The 21,206-nt window shown below is 34.5% G+C and overlaps 1 protein-coding gene across 5 annotated transcripts in view; it reads right to left on the reverse strand.

Annotated features, from left to right (window-relative positions):
- Window positions 1-21,206, reverse strand: part of ADAMTS6 (ADAM metallopeptidase with thrombospondin type 1 motif 6) — a 148,632-nt gene that overhangs the window by 26,903 nt on the left and 100,523 nt on the right. For all 5 annotated transcript variants that reach the window (XM_063180314.1, XM_063180311.1, XM_063180312.1 and 2 more), the window contains exons 13-19: window positions 16,918-17,063; window positions 14,592-14,655; window positions 7,541-7,643; window positions 6,425-6,558; window positions 4,543-4,666; window positions 3,362-3,442; window positions 1,289-1,452 (exon numbers count right to left, since the gene is read on the reverse strand). In XM_063180314.1, coding sequence (XP_063036384.1) covers window positions 1,289-1,452; window positions 3,362-3,442; window positions 4,543-4,666; window positions 6,425-6,558; window positions 7,541-7,643; window positions 14,592-14,655; window positions 16,918-17,063 — 816 coding nt within the window. The remainder of the gene's footprint in view (window positions 1-1,288; window positions 1,453-3,361; window positions 3,443-4,542; window positions 4,667-6,424; window positions 6,559-7,540; window positions 7,644-14,591; window positions 14,656-16,917; window positions 17,064-21,206) is intronic.

Genomic DNA, 21,206 nt, shown 5'->3' on the forward strand with positions numbered 1-21,206 from the left:
TTGTTAGCACTTCTAGTGACTACAGTACAGTACATTACTTCTAGTAATAATAGTAACACCAACAGACTGTTGCTGAGGCCCTTGTTTTCCCCTTATGCAACAGCCAGCATCTTAAGGTGTGATTGGTGGAACCACACCAGTGATTCCTTTAAAAGAATAACAAAACTCTCACTGCAGCTATATCACTGCAGGCAACATAGGCAAAAGTGCATCACCATGAGTTTTTGCCTAGCTTCACTCTTGAACTGCATTCTACAGATTACCTGTCCAACACTAGCCTTTGATTCTCAACCAAACTTTTTTTTTCATTGCTAATAGCAAAAAATCAAGTTAGACGAAGCAATCTGAATGACCCTAGAGGTACTTTTCATGCATTTCTACTTTCTCTTACATATTACAGAGGCACATCTGCCTATTTCCACATGGCAAAAGAGCAGAGAACTTTCAGAAAGAAAGTCAGTGACACAGACTGAATGAAAGAAGGCATTATAATTGTATAACTTATTCCATATGGACTGTCTAGCTTATGCACAGCTACAGAAGAAAAAAAGATTATTCAAGAGTTTGAAGTGCTGCCTCAAATGTGGATATCCATGCAGCAATTATTCTCTACAAAATCATCCTATCTGGATGCAATCACTGAACTGCAAATCCGGCAGCTGACAGAATATACTGGGAAAATATCAATTTGTTCCCCTACTCCTTCTCAACATAGTAGTGAAACAGCATGCTCACCATTGCCTGTTGTCAGAGATGGCATCAGGATCCTGGTCATATCTTCTGTTACTTTCTCATACTTTCTCAATAAAATCTTTTGAGAGCAATGTATGTCACAGTGACATTCTTTAACATGGGTCATAACATTTCACTCGTTCTTTGGTTATATATATATATATATATATAAAAATATCACTCTCAGGCCAGGCTTTAAACTAAGGAAATGCACAGAACTGTCAGGGACTGTGAAGTGTCAGCAGTATGCAGAGATACGATACATTGCCCATTCACAATTTTCACTACCATTACTGTGGACCACTTTTAAAGAGATGTGGTTTATTTTTTGTGAGTTTTCCTGGCTCTTCTGACTTTATTCCCATTTCATCACTATGTTTGCCAATCAATTTTGAAATGTAAGAAATGTGCATTAAAACACTCATATAAAGTCCCAGCTAAACAAGTTGTATACTGTTTGTAAACCTAACCTATTTAATTTCATTCATGGCATTGTCCTTTCTCAGAACACAAATACATATTACAAATTTCAGAAATATATTTATTGTAACTTTACCATGACTATGAGGTTTTCTGAAGTAGGGCCTAGTGCTTCCAAAGACTCTGGTTCATCTGTTGGCCTCTTGTAATGGAAAGCTGTTCCAGCAACATCAAACTTTCTTGGCCAGTCAATAGTCCAGGCACCATTAATATAGTAGTCATCCTCTTCAGATTTTAAAGCTTAAAAAAAAATACAAGCCACCTAAAAATTGGAAGCAGCATTTATAATGGAGAAGCCATTGTAAATTAATCTACTAATCTGCTAGAAGTATGTGAGCTTCAGCTCTATATCACTGTTTTTTCAACCTATATAAAGCTTTTTCTTAAGCTCTGGTGAAAATATCCATCATGTAATTCAACAATTTTGCCTCAGCAATAATCTTCAATGTCCAGATTATTTTGCAGGTTTCAATATGCAGATGCTGCATGAAATGAACCAGAATGCCTCATGCAACTAGAACTATGACATATGCACATCTGAAATGCATAATCTATTATCAACCTCATCTTTACATTAAGAGGGTATGGAATAGGTACCACAGACAATGTTGCAGAGGAAAAACAAAAGAAGAAACGTTGAGTCTGACATATGGTACCAGTCAGCTGTTGTATTGTTGCCTATGTCCACTAGTTCTTTTTTGCCTTAAGAAAGCACAAATACAAGATATTTCTACTAGAAACTGAAATATTAGCTACTTAATCTGATAAAATTCTCTATCCTTCTTAGTTTACAGCCTTGAAACATGAAAGCGCTATAGACAAAATACAAACTTCTGAGCTAATCAACCATTAGGATAGGCAAGCACATCTTATTCAGGGATCTGAATTTGGTTTTTTATTAATAATATTACATTATGGTTCTAAATATGAAACTGACGTATCTTAAAGTGAATATTCAGTTAATTAAATATTGACTTCTTGATTTAACGTGAAGATTACCAAGTTTTACATATTTTATTTATTTTAAATAGATCATGTTTTTAAAGGAAAAATTATGGTAGGAGCCCCATGGTCAAAGAGTATGTAATTTTCCATTGAGACAAACAACTGATTTTACTGGATAGGGGAAAACTTCACATCATAATGCTAAGGAGTAAGACAACTTCAGTTATATGCCATTTTACTCTCAACTACATGTGTGTGGACAGTTGGTTTACCTTAAACAGTTAGGGAAAATGCCTCAGTGATGCTTAAGTTGTCTAAAACAGATCAGACAGCATTCATGTGAGCAGGAGATAGTGAGAGAGGCAGTACTGCTCTACTGGTGACAATGACATTCAGCAGAAATTGGTAACCATTTCCATTATCACCACAAGGTCTGAAAATTAACATACATATGCTATATATTCTTAAACTAATATACATCCAGAAGCAAAGCAGTTAATTTTTCACTTGTCTGCCAAAGAAAAATGGATTTTCATTCTTTAAGTACATTTGCCTAATGTCAGTTATGCACAGGTGAAGGCCACAGTCTGAAGGGCAGTCCAATTATTACATGACAATAATTATGCAGTCGCATAATGCTAGTAGCATATCAGACAGAAAGAACAAGTTCATGTTCCCAATGAAATCATTTTTGAGGACCTGAAATGCAGGAAGCCCACAGAAAATTAGCATAAGAAGAATATAAAGCCAGCTGTCACCCTGGATCAAGCCATTTAAGTGAAGTTAACAGCACTACTAAATATGCAGTTCTTTCTGCAGCTTTGAACACAGATAGTTTTGTTACTGCTGGATTATCTGTTGGAGTAATCAGTTAAAATACTGTAGTATTTGTGCAGCTGCAGAAGTGGGCTTTTGACCAATTTTGTCACATAACTAGGAGTGATACTGGTGAAAAAAATGATCAGCCAGATCAAGGTGAGAGAGGACAGGAGCTAGCTGAGCTAATTGAATTGCCTAACTGCACTCCAAACTTGAGGTCATGGATTTCAAAGGAACTCCATTCCAGTTTAAGGAACTATGTAATGGTTGCTGTGAGTTAGTTTGAAAGTCTTAGTTTGAATAAAGGAGTCAGTGTGACAACTACAGAGGAAGAGGGGTTTACTTTTTTTGGTATGTTAGAATGATATATAAAGAATGCCCTTACCAATGTAATTTTTTGACATTGCCACTTCTCTTATTTCAATGTGCACCGAACCTCTTGGAATTTGAATCACTTCCATATATCCTGTAAGATAAAGATAAATTTTATTTAGGAAGGAAAACTCTCTAAACTTCATACAAAAACTTTTAACTGATAGCAAGAACTTAAGTATTCAGGAATTCCTTTTTTTTAAGTGCTAATAAAGCATTTTCAACAGTGTATCTTAAGTAATTAAGCCATTTAAAAATGTCTTCAAGAACACAGGATAGTTCAAGTGTTAGAAGACTTCAGTCAATCATTTAGTCCACCTTCCTGCTACAAGTAGGAACAGCTAAGAGATCAGATTGAGTTACTCAGAGCTTTATCCTGCTGCTGGGTCATGAAAAACTCCGAAGATGGAAACTGTACAACCTTTCTAGGAAATCTGATCCACTGCTAGACTGTCCTCCTGAGGAAAAAGTTTTTTCATCTATTTGGTCAGTCACCCTCCTTCTACGAGTTTGTAGCTCCCACCATGTACCCACCAGTGCAGAGCCTGGCTCCTTTTTCCCGTGACCTCCTCATAGTATTGGAGGGCTCATACCAGATCCCTATAAACCGGGGGATTCTCCAGGCTGAGCAAGCCCAGATCTCTCAACCTCTCCTCACAGAGAGTCAAGACTTCCAGACCACCATAATCTTGCTGGTCCCCCACCAGACAGAACTAACTGCAGTGTTTCATTCATTTTCCTGAACTATGGAGTCTGAAATCTGGTAACTATAATACTACAAGATTAATATTTTTTGAGCTAAGCTTTAAAATAATAGCCTATATATATATTTCCTGAATTCTTAGTATTATGGACTTCTGAGATTTTTCTGTATTCTTGCTATTCTAAAATTTCATGCATGACTATCAGATTCTACCACACACAGTAAAATAACACAAAACATTACTCTTAATATACCACCATAACTAAATAATTACAAAAAACTTCACCAACAGACCTAAGCATTCAGTAATTAAACACATAGTTGTATTCAGGATAAATCCAAACTAATACACAAAACCAGGAAACAATAGGAAAACAGAGTCAAAATGAATGATGAGCAGCAATGCCACACTGGGAAAGAAGGCAGCATTGGTATTTGCTAAAGAGTGATCTAAAAGCACTGTGCAACAGAATGGACACATATGTACATACCTCCTCTGGGCAAGGAACCATTGAAGAAACCTTCAATGGCTTCACATGTACTCCCATCTCCTCCACAAACACGGCATCTATCTTCCTTAGCATCAGACCCCAAAATATTATCACAACCTACATGCTGAAAACAGATCAGAAGAAATATTTTTACAGGATGATGGTCATGCACCATTATTTCTAAAGTTTCTTTAAAGTGTTTCTTTAAAGTTTGAGATACTCAGTTCTTATTTTTATCTACCCTATTGTTGATAACTAGTACTTTAAGTGGGTTTTCACTTAACAATGAAAGAAGATAAAAAAAGAGAAGAATTTGCATTTTGGGTTGTTATCAAATCTTGATTAATAAGAACCTTGCATTTCTACTATGACTTTTAGGAAGGGACTTCACAGTGTTTTGCATATTATATAATAATTATACTTATCAAAAAGTGATTCCTGATGTTGTAACTTGATATTGCAACAGCTTCATGCCATCTATATTGCTTTTTTAAGGTCAAGATTTGCTGTGTGATCCTTAAATATTCAGACAGCATAAGTACTATTTTAAGGCATTACACCTTAATAGACCTTATTTCCATATGCTGCAGAGGAAACTTGTAATTTGTATAGGTATGAATGTAGAGTGTAAACACCTAAATGATTTCATAGTAAGAATAGATGCAGAATGAAACAGTGAAAAGCTGAATTGCATGCTGTATTAGATGAAAAAAAATTAAATTAAAATAAAGACAGGACCTCGGGGAAAAGAAAAAAAATAGGATGAAACAAGGAGGTTGTGAACAGAATAAAGACTGCAGCTTGCCAATATTTTTCTAGAACTCATACAAAGAAGAAGGTAGCTACTTAACTGTCCAGCTGTCTTTGTTTCCTGTCTAGCACTATTATTTGTCATCTTGTAAACAGCTAATACACAAATTACAAGAAAAGTTAAAATACATTCAATAACTGACAAAATATTATTATTTTAACTCTTTACATTTCAACTTACTGATTCCCTAAGATGACAGAAACCAAACTTTCTTCACAGTTCATTCTCAACTTGAGATTCTTTTTACTGGTTTACTAAAACATGGCAAAACTTTTGATCTCACTATGTCATTAGTGAGATAATATATAAACATACATGTTCAGGCCTCCATTTAGCAAAGCAATTCAGCATTAAGTTAAGCTTTAGTTATGTCAGTGGTTTTGTTGAAATCAAATAATTTTTAGAGTCAACAGTACTATTAAAATATCTAAACCTAAGTACATAACTAAACGCTTTGCTAAACTGAGGAAGAAATGGAATATTAATAACCAAAAAATATGGCACAGAACCCCAATCCTATTTAAATTCTTATAATGCAGTTCTATAGGTATCTTACAAGATAATCAGATTTTTAGTAAAAGGCAAATACTTACATCATTATTTATTTTTCCTAGAACCACAGGGCAATAGTGATGACTTTCTGTAGCAATTATATTAACAGCATGATTTTTTGCAATAGAATGAACTAGTTAAACAGATTAATATGTTCACATTTAGTGTTTTTCAGCCAGAGTAATGTTCTAACCAAAATGATGGAACAGGCCTTGGAGGAGTGCAAGGAGCCTGTTCACCTCCTGTTGCCATTTCCATCAACTCTTCAACAGAAACCATGAAGCAAGAAAAAAGATAAAATGGCAGATTCTACTAATGTCTCTGAGAAATTACTGAAATTCAAATTACTTGTCTATTTTATGCAATACTTTTTAAACTTTCTGTTTCAATCTTACATTTTTATTAACAACTTGACCTGTCAACACTCCCTTTCATGTAACATTCAAGTACCTTAACTAAACATAGGTAACAGCAGACACAACAAAGAAATCCAAAAGTACTTTATAAAACATTTGTAACCTTGCATTCTCCATTGATACAGATATCCAGTGAATCAGCATTGCACTGAGTCCCATCTATTACTGCAGGAGCACGTTCAGTGTAAAAATTATACCCTTCAGCCAAGCAGTTTAATGCACATGGTTTAACCCCACCTGGACAACAAAATCAAATGAAAGGGGGGAAAAAATTAACAGAAACCTTACAAATTTAAGGTTTAGTTAAAAATATTATACATAAACAGATCTGTAATTTACAATCTTATCTCATACCTGACATATACAATATATATACATTATTTAACTACTCCTTTAATGATTTGTCTACTTGACTCTTCTCTTCTGCAAAAAGAAGTTGTATGTTATTTCACACAGTAAGATATGAAAAGGTTGGCTGGGTCCATAATGATGCCATTATGCTAGTACAATCCTAATGGGTGTTAAACAATTTAAAACAAGGATACTACTTCACTATTTCAAAAGGAAGAATAGAAACAGAATACACTACAGCTCACACCAGATGATCATGACAACCTTTCTTAGGCTTTTAATCTAAAGACCTGTTTGTAAAACCATTCAGGCTGTTAAGCTAAAAATCACTGGTAAATCATTTTATTCAAGTCAATAAAATATAAAAACCACAAGTTATACCCTCTTTGAATAGGAAAAAAAATATTAAATTATGATCTTATAAATAATGCAATTATTGAAGTAGTCTTTAGAGACTCCTACAAATGCTTTTACTTCTTTCTCATTTTCTTAAGATGTTCCTGACTTTAGTAAAGGCAAACTTATTGTGAGATTACTTAATACTAAATTCATCAGTAGCATAAGAGGCACTTGCAGATCACCTATGGAATATTTAATTCTAGTACTAGCGCAGGTGTCTCCATATTTTTAAAGTGGCGTCTCTACCATGATGGTGACTCATGTTCAGACCAAAAGAAAAATTTACTAGAATAAAGAAATTTTGCTCTTCAGTACCACTTGCAGCAACGGACAAAAGTACAAGCTTAAAAATCTTAGCTCATGCTATTTTTGTCAAAACATAATATTTACAAACATTACCCTCTATAAAACATTTACATAATATCAAAATCTTCACATATGATAATGGTTTTGCAATGCTAACCATTACCTCCAGTGTAGGGTTTCCAGTTATAATACTTTCCCCGGAAAGGCATATTGTCAAAATCCGCACATTGCTTCTCTCTAAAATCACGAGCCCCTGAAGGACATGGCTAAAAAAGTAACACACAATAGTTAATTTATTCCAAATATGAACATGAAAGGAGATGCTTAGAAGCTTATACTGCAAACATAATCATGCAAGTGCTTAGAAGGTTTTGTCTTGTGGCTCTGACTCTGAAACTTGCTTTTTGTCTTGTGGCCCTGACTCTGAAATTTGCTTTATTACTTTACAGCTGAAGTGTCCATTTGCAATCCTAGGCTGGCATGAAATAGCTGAAGTAATTTAAAGAAAGGTAAGTGTTACATAACAGATTCCATAAAACTGGAAAATCAGGATCCTGTCAAATGACGTGTCATAATCAATCCATCAGCTACCTTCTTATAAATACATTTAAAACAGCTGGAAAAAAAATTTGGTTGGAGCTGTAGGTTCAATTATACTGTACTAAGCAGTTGTACTGAGACACATTATTAAGACATCAAGGAAAAAAATAAACATTTTCTACAGAACTATATCACTCCTGCTTACTTGTAGCCTTGACAAAAGTACTTTTTTAAGACTGAGAAAGAGAATAGATAGTATGTCTGGCTCTGATTACCAGCCTCTGTGGGTCAAGAAATAAAAATTTCCATTTAAATTTTCATTGCTTTGCATTAGCAATTACAAAACTATGAAGTAACTTTTTTTACTTGGAATGAGGGTAGATTTAAGTAAAATTTATCTTGGAAAGAATTACAGGAGAAATAGAATTCTTTTCTATTTATAACATTTTTATCAGCAGATTCAAAGTTATCTTGAATATACCCTCATCTCATTAAACATTGTTATCAATGTTTAACTACCTGCTGAAATTGAAAGCTTCATCAGAAAGTATTTAAAACACATTAAAATCCTGTTTAGAGTGATAGACAAAAGGATTTTTTGACAGACATCAGAGGTGTTAATAAACATTACTACTTTATGAGCAAAAGAAGAATCCATTTTATGGCATTTTGATTGTCTTCATGTATACCTAAGCCAGTTAGCTCTTCCCAGGAATCTGAAATGCATTCAAGTGAAAGGGACTCTATTAACATGGATGCTAAAAATTTATCACACAATGTAAATATAAACATAGCAATTATAAGTCCCTTTTTACATTAATCAAGATCTCATGATAGCCAGCCCATTGCCATATGATTCAGGAGCTTTAATTTTTTTTTTTCTGCTATTCTGGTGCAATATAAATTTTAAAAGTGAACATTAGACAGTACTTATATTTTTAATTTTCTGTATTACTCTATTAACTCTATTAATACAATTACTCAATTGTATTAAAAATACAATTTTAAATACAATTCATTAGCTGGTAAGAACAGAGCAGTGCTTTTATTACTTTTTATATGATATAAAAGTTTGTATTATTTATTTATTTATTTAAAACTATACTTTATATTATACTTTTATTCAAGAATTCTTTGGATTATAACAACAAGAATTCAAAATAACCACATAAAGTTTTAAAAAATTTATTTTGGGGGGTTCTTAATAGTAACTAAATTGCCTCTTTGCATCACATCCTCCAAGCAGTGGAAGGATCAGTCTTGACATCCCTCAAAGCTAGAGCCTGAATCTCTCAGGTACTGGTCACTTCACAGTCCTTCAGTCCCATTCGCTCAGCTCCTAATCTACACAACCGGTATTTTAATTGCACTGAATTATCCTTACAAGTTAAATAATGAAACCCTTTATCTAAATAGTTATACTACAACAAAATAATAAAATACGAAGATGAGTAAAGAAGGATCAAGATCTTCTTTTTTATACTCTAAAAAATATTCTTGCTACCTGGTCTTTGAGATGTAGTCTTGTTGCCTAATTTTCCTATCTTTTTTTAGTATCTCACCAATATCTGACAGGAGGTAAAATTCAAGGCCATGATCTCAGGAAATGCATTCAAAACTGTACTGGACAATCCTGGTTGCCTTCTATGACACAGTAACCTTCTTATTTGCTGTTGGGTGAGTGATGGACACTGCTTGTCTGGATTTCTCCAAGGCTCTCAGTGTGCTTCCCACAGCCTCCTTCTGCAGAAGCTGTTGTGTTATGGCCTGGACAAGGGGTCCCTAGGGTGGGTGGGGACCTGGCTGACCCAGGGCAGTGGTCAATCACTTCTCTCCAAACTGACAGCCTGGCTCAAGGGGTGTTCCCAGGGATTGATACAGGGCCCAGCACTGTTTATTTTTCAGAGTGATTGAGAAGATGGGATCAAGTGTAGTGATGCACTGGTGCAGTTTTCCAGTAATAATATACTGGTTGAGGAAGCAGATGCTTGTGAAGGGATCTGCAGAAAGACCTGGATTAGCTGGAACAGTGGGCTGATGAGAGCATTGTGAAGCCCAGTGAGGACAAGTTTTGCACCTGGAAAAGCAAAACCTTAGTCCAGGAGTGCAGCACAGACAGGGATCTCCCCAGCTTGGGAGCAGCTCTGTGGGAAGGAGCCTGGCGCTCCTGGTGGCCTCAGCTCCATCTGAGTGCCCGGTGTGTTCCTGCAGCACAGAAAGGGAGCAGATCCTGGGTGGCTCCAACAAGGGCCTCACCAGCAGAGATGAAGTCCTTATCCCACCCCACACAGTGCTTGTCAGGCCACACCTGCAATTCTGTGTCCAGTTTTGACTCTTGGTGGATGTAGATAGGTTGGAGAGGCCCCACAAAGGCGATCACAGGGCTGGGGAGCCTGGCACGTGAGGAATGGCTGAGGGAAATGGGTTTGTTCAGCACTGAGAAAAGAAGGCTTCAGGGAGGCCTTATCCCCATGTAACAGCATTTGTAGGGTGGCTACAGAGAAGATGCAGATTCCCTCTTTTACAAGGAGTCAGTGCATAGAGGAGATGTAATGTGTACAAGTAATTCCTGGGCAGATTCCGACTGAACACAGAATAGAAACTTTTCGCAATGAGAACAACTGGTCATTAGAATAATTTCCTCAGAACAGTGGTAATTTCCCAACCAGTGGACGCTTTTAAGTTTTGGCTGGACAGGGTGCTGGGCCATCTTGTCCAGACCATATTTCTGCAGAGAAATGTTGGACCAGATAGTCCTTGAGGTCCCTTCCAACCTAAGACTCTATGAAAATCCTAGGCATAGAAATGCAAAAAGATTACCACAAAGTAAGCCAAAAAATGAATTTACAAAATGTCATATCTTTGGCACCAGCTCTTTGTTTATGTGTTCTTTTCCTAATGTAAACATGTAATAACTGCTTTTCTTTACTGGGTAAGATATTTCACTTTTTTTCATCCAATTATAGTACATGGATAACTCCTCTCAAGCTAAAGACTGCTTGTGTCTCCAAATGCTCCTTTATGAGACTGCAAATTGTGAGGTAGGAATCCAGCAAGAATATGAGAACTTAAAATCATGTCTAAAGAAAGTCCTGAGAAGAAGATGTTTTGAGTTTAAAAAGTGTTAACAAATTATTAAATCAACTCTGACACACCTGTTCATCTTGGAGTTTGGGGTCAGGCAGATTTCAGCAATTGAATTTTGTTGTTTCTTATTAACAAAGGTCTATACAACCCGTCAGAGAAGACGAGAAACAAGCCAGAAGAGCAGCAGTTCGAACTCAGGTACTATTACATTACGTGGCTTCTCACATGAATTAATTTCAGGAAGAAAAAAGGCTTGAAAATACTAAAATTATGAAAGCAACATTCTGCTAAGAGAAAGGACTGAAAAACAATAAACTTTTAAAAGTATGTCTACACACATATATGCATAAAACATTTCCACAATTTGTAAGCAAACCATGTTTTTCATAATATATATTAAAAAGGATAGTTACAATTTTAGATGTATGTCAAATTAAGATTCACATCCTTATAAATACTTTAAATCAATTAGTTACTATAACTGAGAAATTATGTTTCTTGCCATTCTACTAGAATTTTGTACTTTTTTTTTTATTAAAAACACTTTGGTTGGAAAAATACATTTTTCTTTTAGAGATAATGTGGTTGGTGGTAGAAAACAATTTTCTGATTAGTGTGCTCTTTCTACTACCCTTATGCTTCCAGAACTTATTGGCTAATGTTATTTTCTGCTGATCTCAATGTTTCCATTAGCAGATGCCTTTTAAATTAAGAAGTCATATATGGCTTTGGAAGTGCTTGATGAGAAATAAGTCTAGTAGGAGTGTGTGCACTGCTTCCAAAGGATTAAAATGGTAAAAAAAAAAAAAAAAAGACAAGAGAACTAACTCATGTCTGCAAGAACACTGAAGTCAAAATGAGAGGGTTTTTGTGTTAGGAATGGTAGGCACTTTAGGCAGGGCTATGTTGAAAGTTACATATGGGCAATGAATGTTGATTCTACAAAAGAAACTTCAACAGAAAAAATGTACAAACAGCACATTACTCATTAAAAAAATAACAGATTTCCATGCTCTTCCACGCTCACTTACATTAATCAACATATTATTCCATTAAAACTATCAAGGACTAACTATCAAGCACTAAGGATTAACATAAATCTTGAAACAAGCATCTCACTAGTGTCTGCTAGGGTCTCTGATTCTTAGTGACGTAGAATCCTAAATATTGATATGAAAGAAATGGACTAGAATTGTCAAAACCATTAAGAATGTAAATTTAGACTTCTGTAAGTACCAAGACATTCACACACTGGCAAACCATACCAAAAAACATGTTAAAAAATGGATCACAAACTGTAAGAATGGCATTTTCAAACTGCCTGGCTTGAGTTTGCAATCAGTTGTTTTTCAGATCTAGGCAATGAAATTAAAAGCTCCCTTTCCTATTGAAATTACTGATTGAAATATGAGAATAGGTAGGAAACCAGTACCTCAGAATAGAGTGCTGTAATTTTTAAATATTTCAATAGATTGTTGCAGTGGTTTGAATGGATGCAAATTGCTACATTCAGGTATGAACAATTGGCTGTGAAGGCACAGCTGAAGAGTGACCTCCTAAACAGCCCTTTCAAGAAAGAGTTTTGGGCACTTGGAATCCACTTGGACTAAATGAACATTGCCACTGCCATAAGAAAAATTAACAAAATACTAAAATGAATGAACAGAATTCCATCACTAAGGTGACAAACTAAGTTTGAAATTGGAGTTATCTCTGACAGGCCTCAGCTAGTGGTTTGTGCACCGTGCCTCAAGGCGTGTGCTACTGGGATCTCGGTTACCAACACAGAGATGGTCTGGTGTAAAGAAAACTAACAGACATTATAGTAATCTGCAAACAAAGGAAATGTTACAATCTAGGGAATAATGCCAGTTATCTTCTTATTTGGGTTAGGGGGTAAGTAGGGATCTTAAAGGATTGAAAAACAAACATAATATTTTATGAAAATTGTACTGACTATAAGGATATTAAAAATTTTGAATGTTATTTCCTGAACTGGAGGTATTTCAAAACAGGTCAGGTGCCTAACAATCAGTTAAGAATGGTTTATTGAGAATTATTTTGGCTTATAACAGGTTTTTAGGGAATTATACACTTTCAACAGGCAAGGGATAACTTTTCTATTGGTTTACCTTCTGAGTTTCCAAAAGCTTTGTTTCTAAAGATAGCTGGAACTCATGTTCCATCTGCACCACATCAACTGCCACAAGTTAAAGTATCCTCCGTGAACCCACTTTTAAGCCCTCTTACACTTTTTATACCTTTGTAAAATTCAGTGCTAATGTGTTACACAGTCATCTTACACACTCTGTGCAAATGTATTCAAAACCTGCTGTTTTGCCACCAGGTATTTGCTAATTACTCTATTACCAGAATGATCCTGCAGCTCCACTTTAGAACTGAGCCCATTGGACAGGGACCCTGAAGGGGTGGGACACAGTATAAATGTATAAGGTCAAATTATGAACCTAAATTATAAATTCAACTAACTTAAAATTCAAACCAGGAAAAAAACACACATTATAAAGAATTTCACTAATAAGTTTCCAAGTCAAATTACAGGTCAGTTGCACTGCAAATATAAAAAAAAACCTCTCCTACTATTTTAGCTTTAAAATCATATTAATTTTCATCTTAAACCACGGAAGTTTGTAACACTGAAATAATCTAAACCTAGAGACATTATTTCACCTATTTATCTTTCAATATATTCAGGAAAAATAATAGTTTATATAATAATCCTTTGAAAAAAAATTGCATTTATGATCATTATTAATTTTTTTTCCAGCAAATTTCTCTGTGGAGGTAATTATCATTATTAGGCAGTATTAAAAATTTCCTAATTAAAAATTACTTTCTTCTTTTGATCACAGCTGCCCTGTTCACACAGCCAAGAAGTGGCCACGGTATAGCCAGAAAAACTGAAGTTTGATAGTGTCCAGTAGGAGCAGTAAAACTTCTCCAGTTATCCAACCTCTAAAATCCAGTGCACCATTCTGGAACCTTGACTGTTATTTTTTTTCTGTAGATGTGTATCTTTGCATTTGTCTGCCTTGCTACAATTTCAGTTTGAATGGATCTGGTTTATCAGATGATAATCAGTAATTAATTTACCTTTCTCTTTACTTTCACTCAGGTAGTATTTTGTAATAAGAATATTTCATAAACAAGAAATATTTTTGTAATTGTAGTTCACATAGGAAAATATTGAATTTTATCAGGTGTCTTTCTAATTCTTATGGCTGATAGGAAATGGGCTTTCAAATTTGGCAACCACATGATAACTGCTTACTGAAATCTGTCAGTCAATATTTAAAAAATTTCACATATGCTTTATTGAATTACCCTTGTTCACATTTTCCGGGGAAACTCAAGTGGAACTCACTCCAGGCCTTAATGCAAAGGCAGTCGCTAGACACCACATCAAGACAGGATCCTAACATTTACCAGAACACACAGGGTGCCTGCAATATAGATGTGCCTTACAGGACTATTCGCTAATTAAACATAGAATCCATACACTTTCTGAACTGGAGAAAAAATCATAAACCAGTAAAGCTGATCACAGTAGAATAAAAATTACTTACATCAGTATTACAGGAGCGATAACGTTTCCTTTCTCCAAGACAATATTTGCCTCCACCTGAAGGCCTGGAAAAACATGTTTATATGTTAGGATATGCACTAGAACAAATATAACCGCATGAGATATACTAATGCAGTTAATTAATTTAATTAATCCAAGTCCAAGAGATATCCATTACATAAATAAAAATAAAAATAAAAATATATTCAAGTTTTAAAATGAGATTTTGTTAAGAATTGTATCTTTGACATGCATTGGAGCAGACACAAAATATTACTTGGTACTTGAAAAATCATTACTCATAATATTAATGTAGTTTGCATAAGTTCCAAACAATAAAGTTTAATTGCATTTTGAACATTAAAAAAAATCCCTTTTGTTTTTAAGTATTTACTTGGTTTATAAAATTAAAATGAGAAATGTGTAAACAATCTATATGATACTTCTTTTTTCAAACATCTCATCTTACTTGAAAAGCAACAAGGACTTACTTGAAAACCAAGGTTTTATACTCAGAACCAGCAAACACGGTATATTCTAGTTCAGAAATTTGAATCTGATTTGAGTTAATCAGTATTAAATCTGAAGAAACTCCAGATTAAGCAGATTTGTATTAGTTTAGGTAATTGACTGTTAAATTCCCAAACTGCTCAAGAACATTATCTAACTTCCATACAGGTCAAATATTGAACTAACTTAGACTTATATGGAAGATTAATCAGACATCAGCTCTTTGGCTTGCAATTTAATAGCAAAAAGAAAAAAAATACTTTGTGAGGGTTTCATAATAAAAAATTTAAATATTTACAATTTAAAATTAACTATCAAATCAATACTATTTTTCATATTATAGTATTTAACCAGGAAATGTTATCCTTAATCAACAGGGTTGGTTTTTTTTCCTATCGCAGACATACCCTCTCCCAAATGCAATTGCCTGTTAAACACCGAAAATTTAATAATTTTAATCATACGAATCAAAATATATGGTGACAGAAGTTGGAAAAAATCTTAGGATAGTATTCAGGCTCCAAACAAACATTTCACTAGGCATTTTAAACACCGGTTTGGAAAAAAAAAAATTCTTATTCTCTCACTAACACAGTCTGACTGTGTTATTGATGCATACAGATAATTTCTGCTTTTGCATCCATTGAGTAAGTAGTGCTATTGGCCAGATTTGGTAGCTATTGCTAAAACAGGGGACAAACAGACCACCTTAAGTAAAAGCCATATGACATTATGGTAACTGTCTTGCAGAGTGCAGTGGAAAGCTGATGGACGGCCTGGCTTGGAAAACACAGATATAAGAAACAAATAACCCGAGCGAACAGAGAGCAGAAGACAAGAAAAGGAGTGACAAAAGACAAAGAATTAATTCCCATGAAAGAAACACAAATGACATTCAGAAAAAGTGGTCTTAAAAACCAGTAGTGGCAAAGGAGATAGTGATTATGAGAAATGACAAGAAGAGAACATGGAGTAATAGAACTATCCTGGGAAGGCCTATAGATGTGGTGAGGTAATCAGAACAGGTAAAAGCCAAAACAGAAAAGAGCAGCAATTCATTCAGCAATGAACAGCAATAGAAATAAGCATTCCACATTTGAGAAGAGAAAATGACAGAGAGAGGAGTTCTGACCTGAGAGAACTTCTCTGGAACAGTGCTCAGGGCATTGGAAAACAGACAGATTGTAAGACAAGTACAGAAATATACAACAGATCAAGCTGTAGTGGAGAAGCTGGCCCCTCTTCAGAGAGGGCAAATACACCCATAGAGAGTTGTGGCAGGCAAAAAAGATGTTGAATTGATTTTTAGGAGTCAGTAGGAAGTCACATGTGAAATGTGGGACAAGGCAGCATATAAATATATTGTATGCAATGCAATATTACTACCTGTGGTTTGTATGTAAGCAGTTATATTGAAAACCTTGGAAATACTGTGTTGGGTTTGGGGTTTATTTTTTTAATAAGTAACTGGCAATTGTTATTTTATATCTGAGACAAGCATTAAAGGAAATATGCCCTAAGAAAGAAACTTCTCCAAGGCATGATTTAAATATATTTTGATGAACAACACATCGCATAAAGAAAACCATTCTAGTTACTGCTAAATATAAATCCAGCTATCTTTACAGTACATAAGATACATAAAAAATGTTAGAAGCATGTCTAGTGAACTCCTGTTTAAGCATTTCTGTCTGCTATTTTGAAGACAAATGTTGGCAAACTAGCAAAACATTTTTACAGATAACAAGTGAAACCACAGTTTTGAATAATATCCAAATGTGTCCTTTTGTTGGCTCCGGCTTACTTTAGCTACTTACGCTGGACTGTCACAGTGTCTTATAGATGAGGAGACTCCTCCCCCGCAGGTCCTGCTGCACTCTCCCCATATTGACCATGGACCCCAACCCCCATCTATGCTCTGGGGCCAAGTGCCAAAAGGGACGCACTCTCCCTGATAACACCACTGAAAGATTTCACAAAAGAAACACAAAATTAGCTTGGAGGCTGACAGAGTTATCAGGACAGAAAAATATAAGGGTCAGACAATGACCAATTATAGGCATTAGCATTCCCTGTACAGATAACAAGGCTAGTATTTTACTTTTTCTAGCCATGTTTAGACATTGGTGAGGGTGTGTGTGATTTGTTAAATGTCTCCACTCAGTCCTGAATTACAGGTCCCTAACATACACCAGAAGTATTTTTTATTTCATCAGCCTCCTTAATGTTTCACAATTAAGGAACTACAAGTTGCTTACATTCTTTTAAACACTAAGATTCATTTCCAAGCCTGGTTTGGTAAAAAACCCTCTACTGAAGATTTATGTAGAGGCTTCATTACAGAAAATGAAAAATTCCTCTGATAACATTTTTAAGGAAGTATTTATTGTTATAAAAGAAAATCTGGAGAGCATTACAATGAAGGAAGAATTTTTCTCAGCATTTCATTCACTAACACTAATAATAAAAGTCATAATAAAAGTCATGCTGAAGCATTAGACATGACAGAAAATCACTTTATAATAGTAACTGGCCACTTGTTTGGGGCAGAATGGACACATGTACTTCATTCAAGCAAACATTTAAACTCTGCAATATTATTACTTAAATCAGAAATACAAAATGACAGACAAAATTCACTCAAATTATTAACTATTAATACAAGTTTATAATTTAGTTCATCAGAGACCTTTTCTAAACCATTCAGAAATAATTCTAGAGCCCGTATTTTGATTACATTCTGGTGTGTACCATATCACTGAGAATTTGAAACAGCTCAATTAGATACCATTTCCTCCTACTGCAGGCTTAGGTGACAGAGCAGAGCATGGACTCAGGTCTACCATGACCTGAATCTGCACATTTCCCTTCCAAAAGCTGAGCAAGTGCTGTTTTTAAACTCCCTCAAATTTCTGTAGTATTGATCATTTCCAAAAAAAAAGACAACTCCTGTGTCCACCCCTCATCACCACAGTGTTTTGCAATGCCTCTCATGACACAATAAGGATGGAGTATAAAGTGAGCTAGAAGAGTCCTAAAATCATATGGTTTTCTTCTCTTTACAGTGATAAATTGATAGAAATTTTATTAATAAATGCAAAAATCTCCTTGTTAAAATCTATTAGAGATGCCACAAAAGTACATGAACAGATATGCTAAAGTCAAAAGCTAAAAATGAAAATGCTTCTAAGAGTAAAACTGTAAGCAACTAATCTAACTTAAATTACACTACATACATAACAAACATATCAAGATCCAAGCTAAGAAATGCAAGCTACTCAGATTTAAACTCATAAGAATATCACAGATATAGAACTGAATAGGTAAACCATCATAATTCCATACTATTAGAACTATAGAGACAATAGACAGGTGCATTATTTTTCCAAAGCTGTATAAAATCCCTATAGTGTATCATTTTCACTGTCATGCAAACATTGTCTTCCACATTCCCATGCTCCCCTGTAAAACCTCTATAAACGCTGCGTTTTCTCATCTACTGAACTTAAATCTGATTTAATGCTCACCTCTCTGTCTCTTTATAATTTTCTAGTAAAAATGTATCTTTCACTAGAAGCCAGTGAAGCCAGCATACAATCTCTGTCATAGTAATTAAAATTACAAAAGTCTGTCATAGTAATTAAAAATTACAAAAGTCTTCATTACTTCTAATGGGACTGCAGAAATGTGTTTCCTTCAAGAATGACAGCAACTTCATCTCCTATAATGAGGTTAGGACTACTGAGTAATCACCATATGAAGAAAGAAGAGGATGTGACAGCTATTTTAAAAGACCAGTTCTACACAGAAGGTTTAGATATGAAATATTAATTCTTCTCTAATTGTTGAAAGAATAATTTTCCATTATTTCAGCAGAAAGATGACAGTGATGCATTCAAATACGTATAAAATATGCAAATCCTCTGTGAATAAAAGCTCTCTGAAATTTTTCCTAAAGAAATAACTAATGAAAATAAAATATGATACGTGGCACATTTGAGATACTTTTATGAGTATTAGCTGCTTTACAGAATTAACATTTATAACACTATGATTTCAGAAAAACCACACAATAAGTACTCTAACATAGAGAAAAAATTATTTACTATTTTGTATGAGGAAGAAAAATATTAGTGCAAATTTTAACTACTAATTTTCAATCATCGATTCAACAATTATTTTGCAAGGAAGTAATATTCAATCATAACGTACACTTATTTTATGTTAATGTCCAAAGACAAGTTAAATCATCCCACAATGTAGCTAGATAAACTATCCTTTCAGCACTGCACTGTGTTTGAATTTTTTGCATGGTTTGCCCCTCATTTCCATCCCTAGCATGGATGTAATCTATGATCTACAGAAAGGGTCACCTTTTTTATTACTTTAAATTAAAACACAGCATAAGTGTTCCTATCAGTTTTGTCTTATTGTTTTATACACACAATTTCTTAATGACTGTATTTTTAAAAAATCGATCAATTAATTTACCTTCACAGCCACATCTCTGGGAATACCACAGAGGAGCTTCATGCATATTTAAAATTCTTATTACAAATTATAAAAAGTGTACCTTTTTGAACCCAGCTGATATGTAAAACCCTTCCCCAGACCATGAATATATTAAAGTTTCAGAAGAGAACAGATAACAGTTCCATCAACAGCAAGAAACAATTCTATTTTTTTTCCCTGTATGCAGCTAACAGCTGAATAACTCTAATGGAAAACATTGCAAAAACCTTCCTGGGTAAGCAGATACCTACCACGGAAAATTTCAACCCAAAGGGTTAAAAGCTTGGCAAGTCTATAAAAACAACTGAAAGAAGGTTTTATTATAGAAGGTTACGCTGTTTTAATTGTAGAAATCCCTACACATTCTGCCAATAAGGTATTAATATATATTCCATCAAATTATGGTTTGGACTTTTTGGCACACAGAATACATAAGTAAATACACAAATACAATTAAATACTCTGAAATCTTCTTAGGCATTTAGAGCTGGAAATTTAATTCATTATATATTTGCACAGAATCCATCAAAATAGGGCTTAACTTGGTAGGGGCCTGTAGGCATGACTGCATACTAATAATAATAATAATAACAATAATAATAATAATAATAATAATAATAATAATAATAATAATAATAATAATAATAATAATAATAATAATACACTAAGAATGTGTTACAGCACAGTAACCTATTTATTTCACATTACTCTTCGGGAAAGGAAATTACATATTTGGAAAGAGCTGATGATTTCTGGTTTATTGTTACCAGGAACTATTAATTTACAGGAAGGTTTTTGGATACAGTTTATAGACACAATTCTCTGCTGTTAACAGGCATATTTGGTTAACAGGTTTATCTTTGTAAAATGGTATGGATTCTCTCACTTCCCTCTAAAATCTCACAATGGAACAAAATACTGGTGGCTGGAAAAAGATGTTTGGCAGAGAGCAAACTGATTAAAACTTCTTGACAAGGGAATAGATCCACAGTGTCTAAAAGAATCTCAACTTATAGTCTCATGGTTCAAAAAACATAAATTGAGGTAAATTACTCTTTGTCATCAAAAAGGAGGGTGGTTCCAAAATAAATCTAGACTGCTGATTTAAGAGCAGGGCTTCTAACATTTTCTATTACTCTAATATTGGGTAACATTTTTGGTAAAACTGTGAACGTCCCTCTATTTTTATTGGCTAATTCTATTCACTCTATTTTTTTAAACGATCAGTTCAATAAATTTATTTAACATGGCTTACCAATATTTCCAAACCCAGCATGGAAAAACCATCAGGAAAATACCAGGTCATGGGCCCTGAATGAAGCCGTCAACATGCATTAATAAACTGTGACAGCTGCCCAAAAGCCTTCATTCTTGTTGTTTAAACATCAGATTGCAAGTCAAAATGCACTGTTATCTTTGTTGAAACCAGCTCAGCTAGTATGACAAAAGTCAGAGTGAGAATAGATGTTCAGAAAAAAATCCAATCTGGATCACTGAATCTCATGAACAGATGCAACCACTCTCAGACAGAGACTGGAAGTGGTTTAATGTAACAAACTCTCTTCACTTTGTACAAACCTGCATAAAATAGATT

This window comes from Melospiza melodia, chromosome Z (assembly GCF_035770615.1).
Source record: "Melospiza melodia melodia isolate bMelMel2 chromosome Z, bMelMel2.pri, whole genome shotgun sequence".
NCBI classification, from domain to species: Eukaryota; Metazoa; Chordata; class Aves; order Passeriformes; family Passerellidae; genus Melospiza; species Melospiza melodia.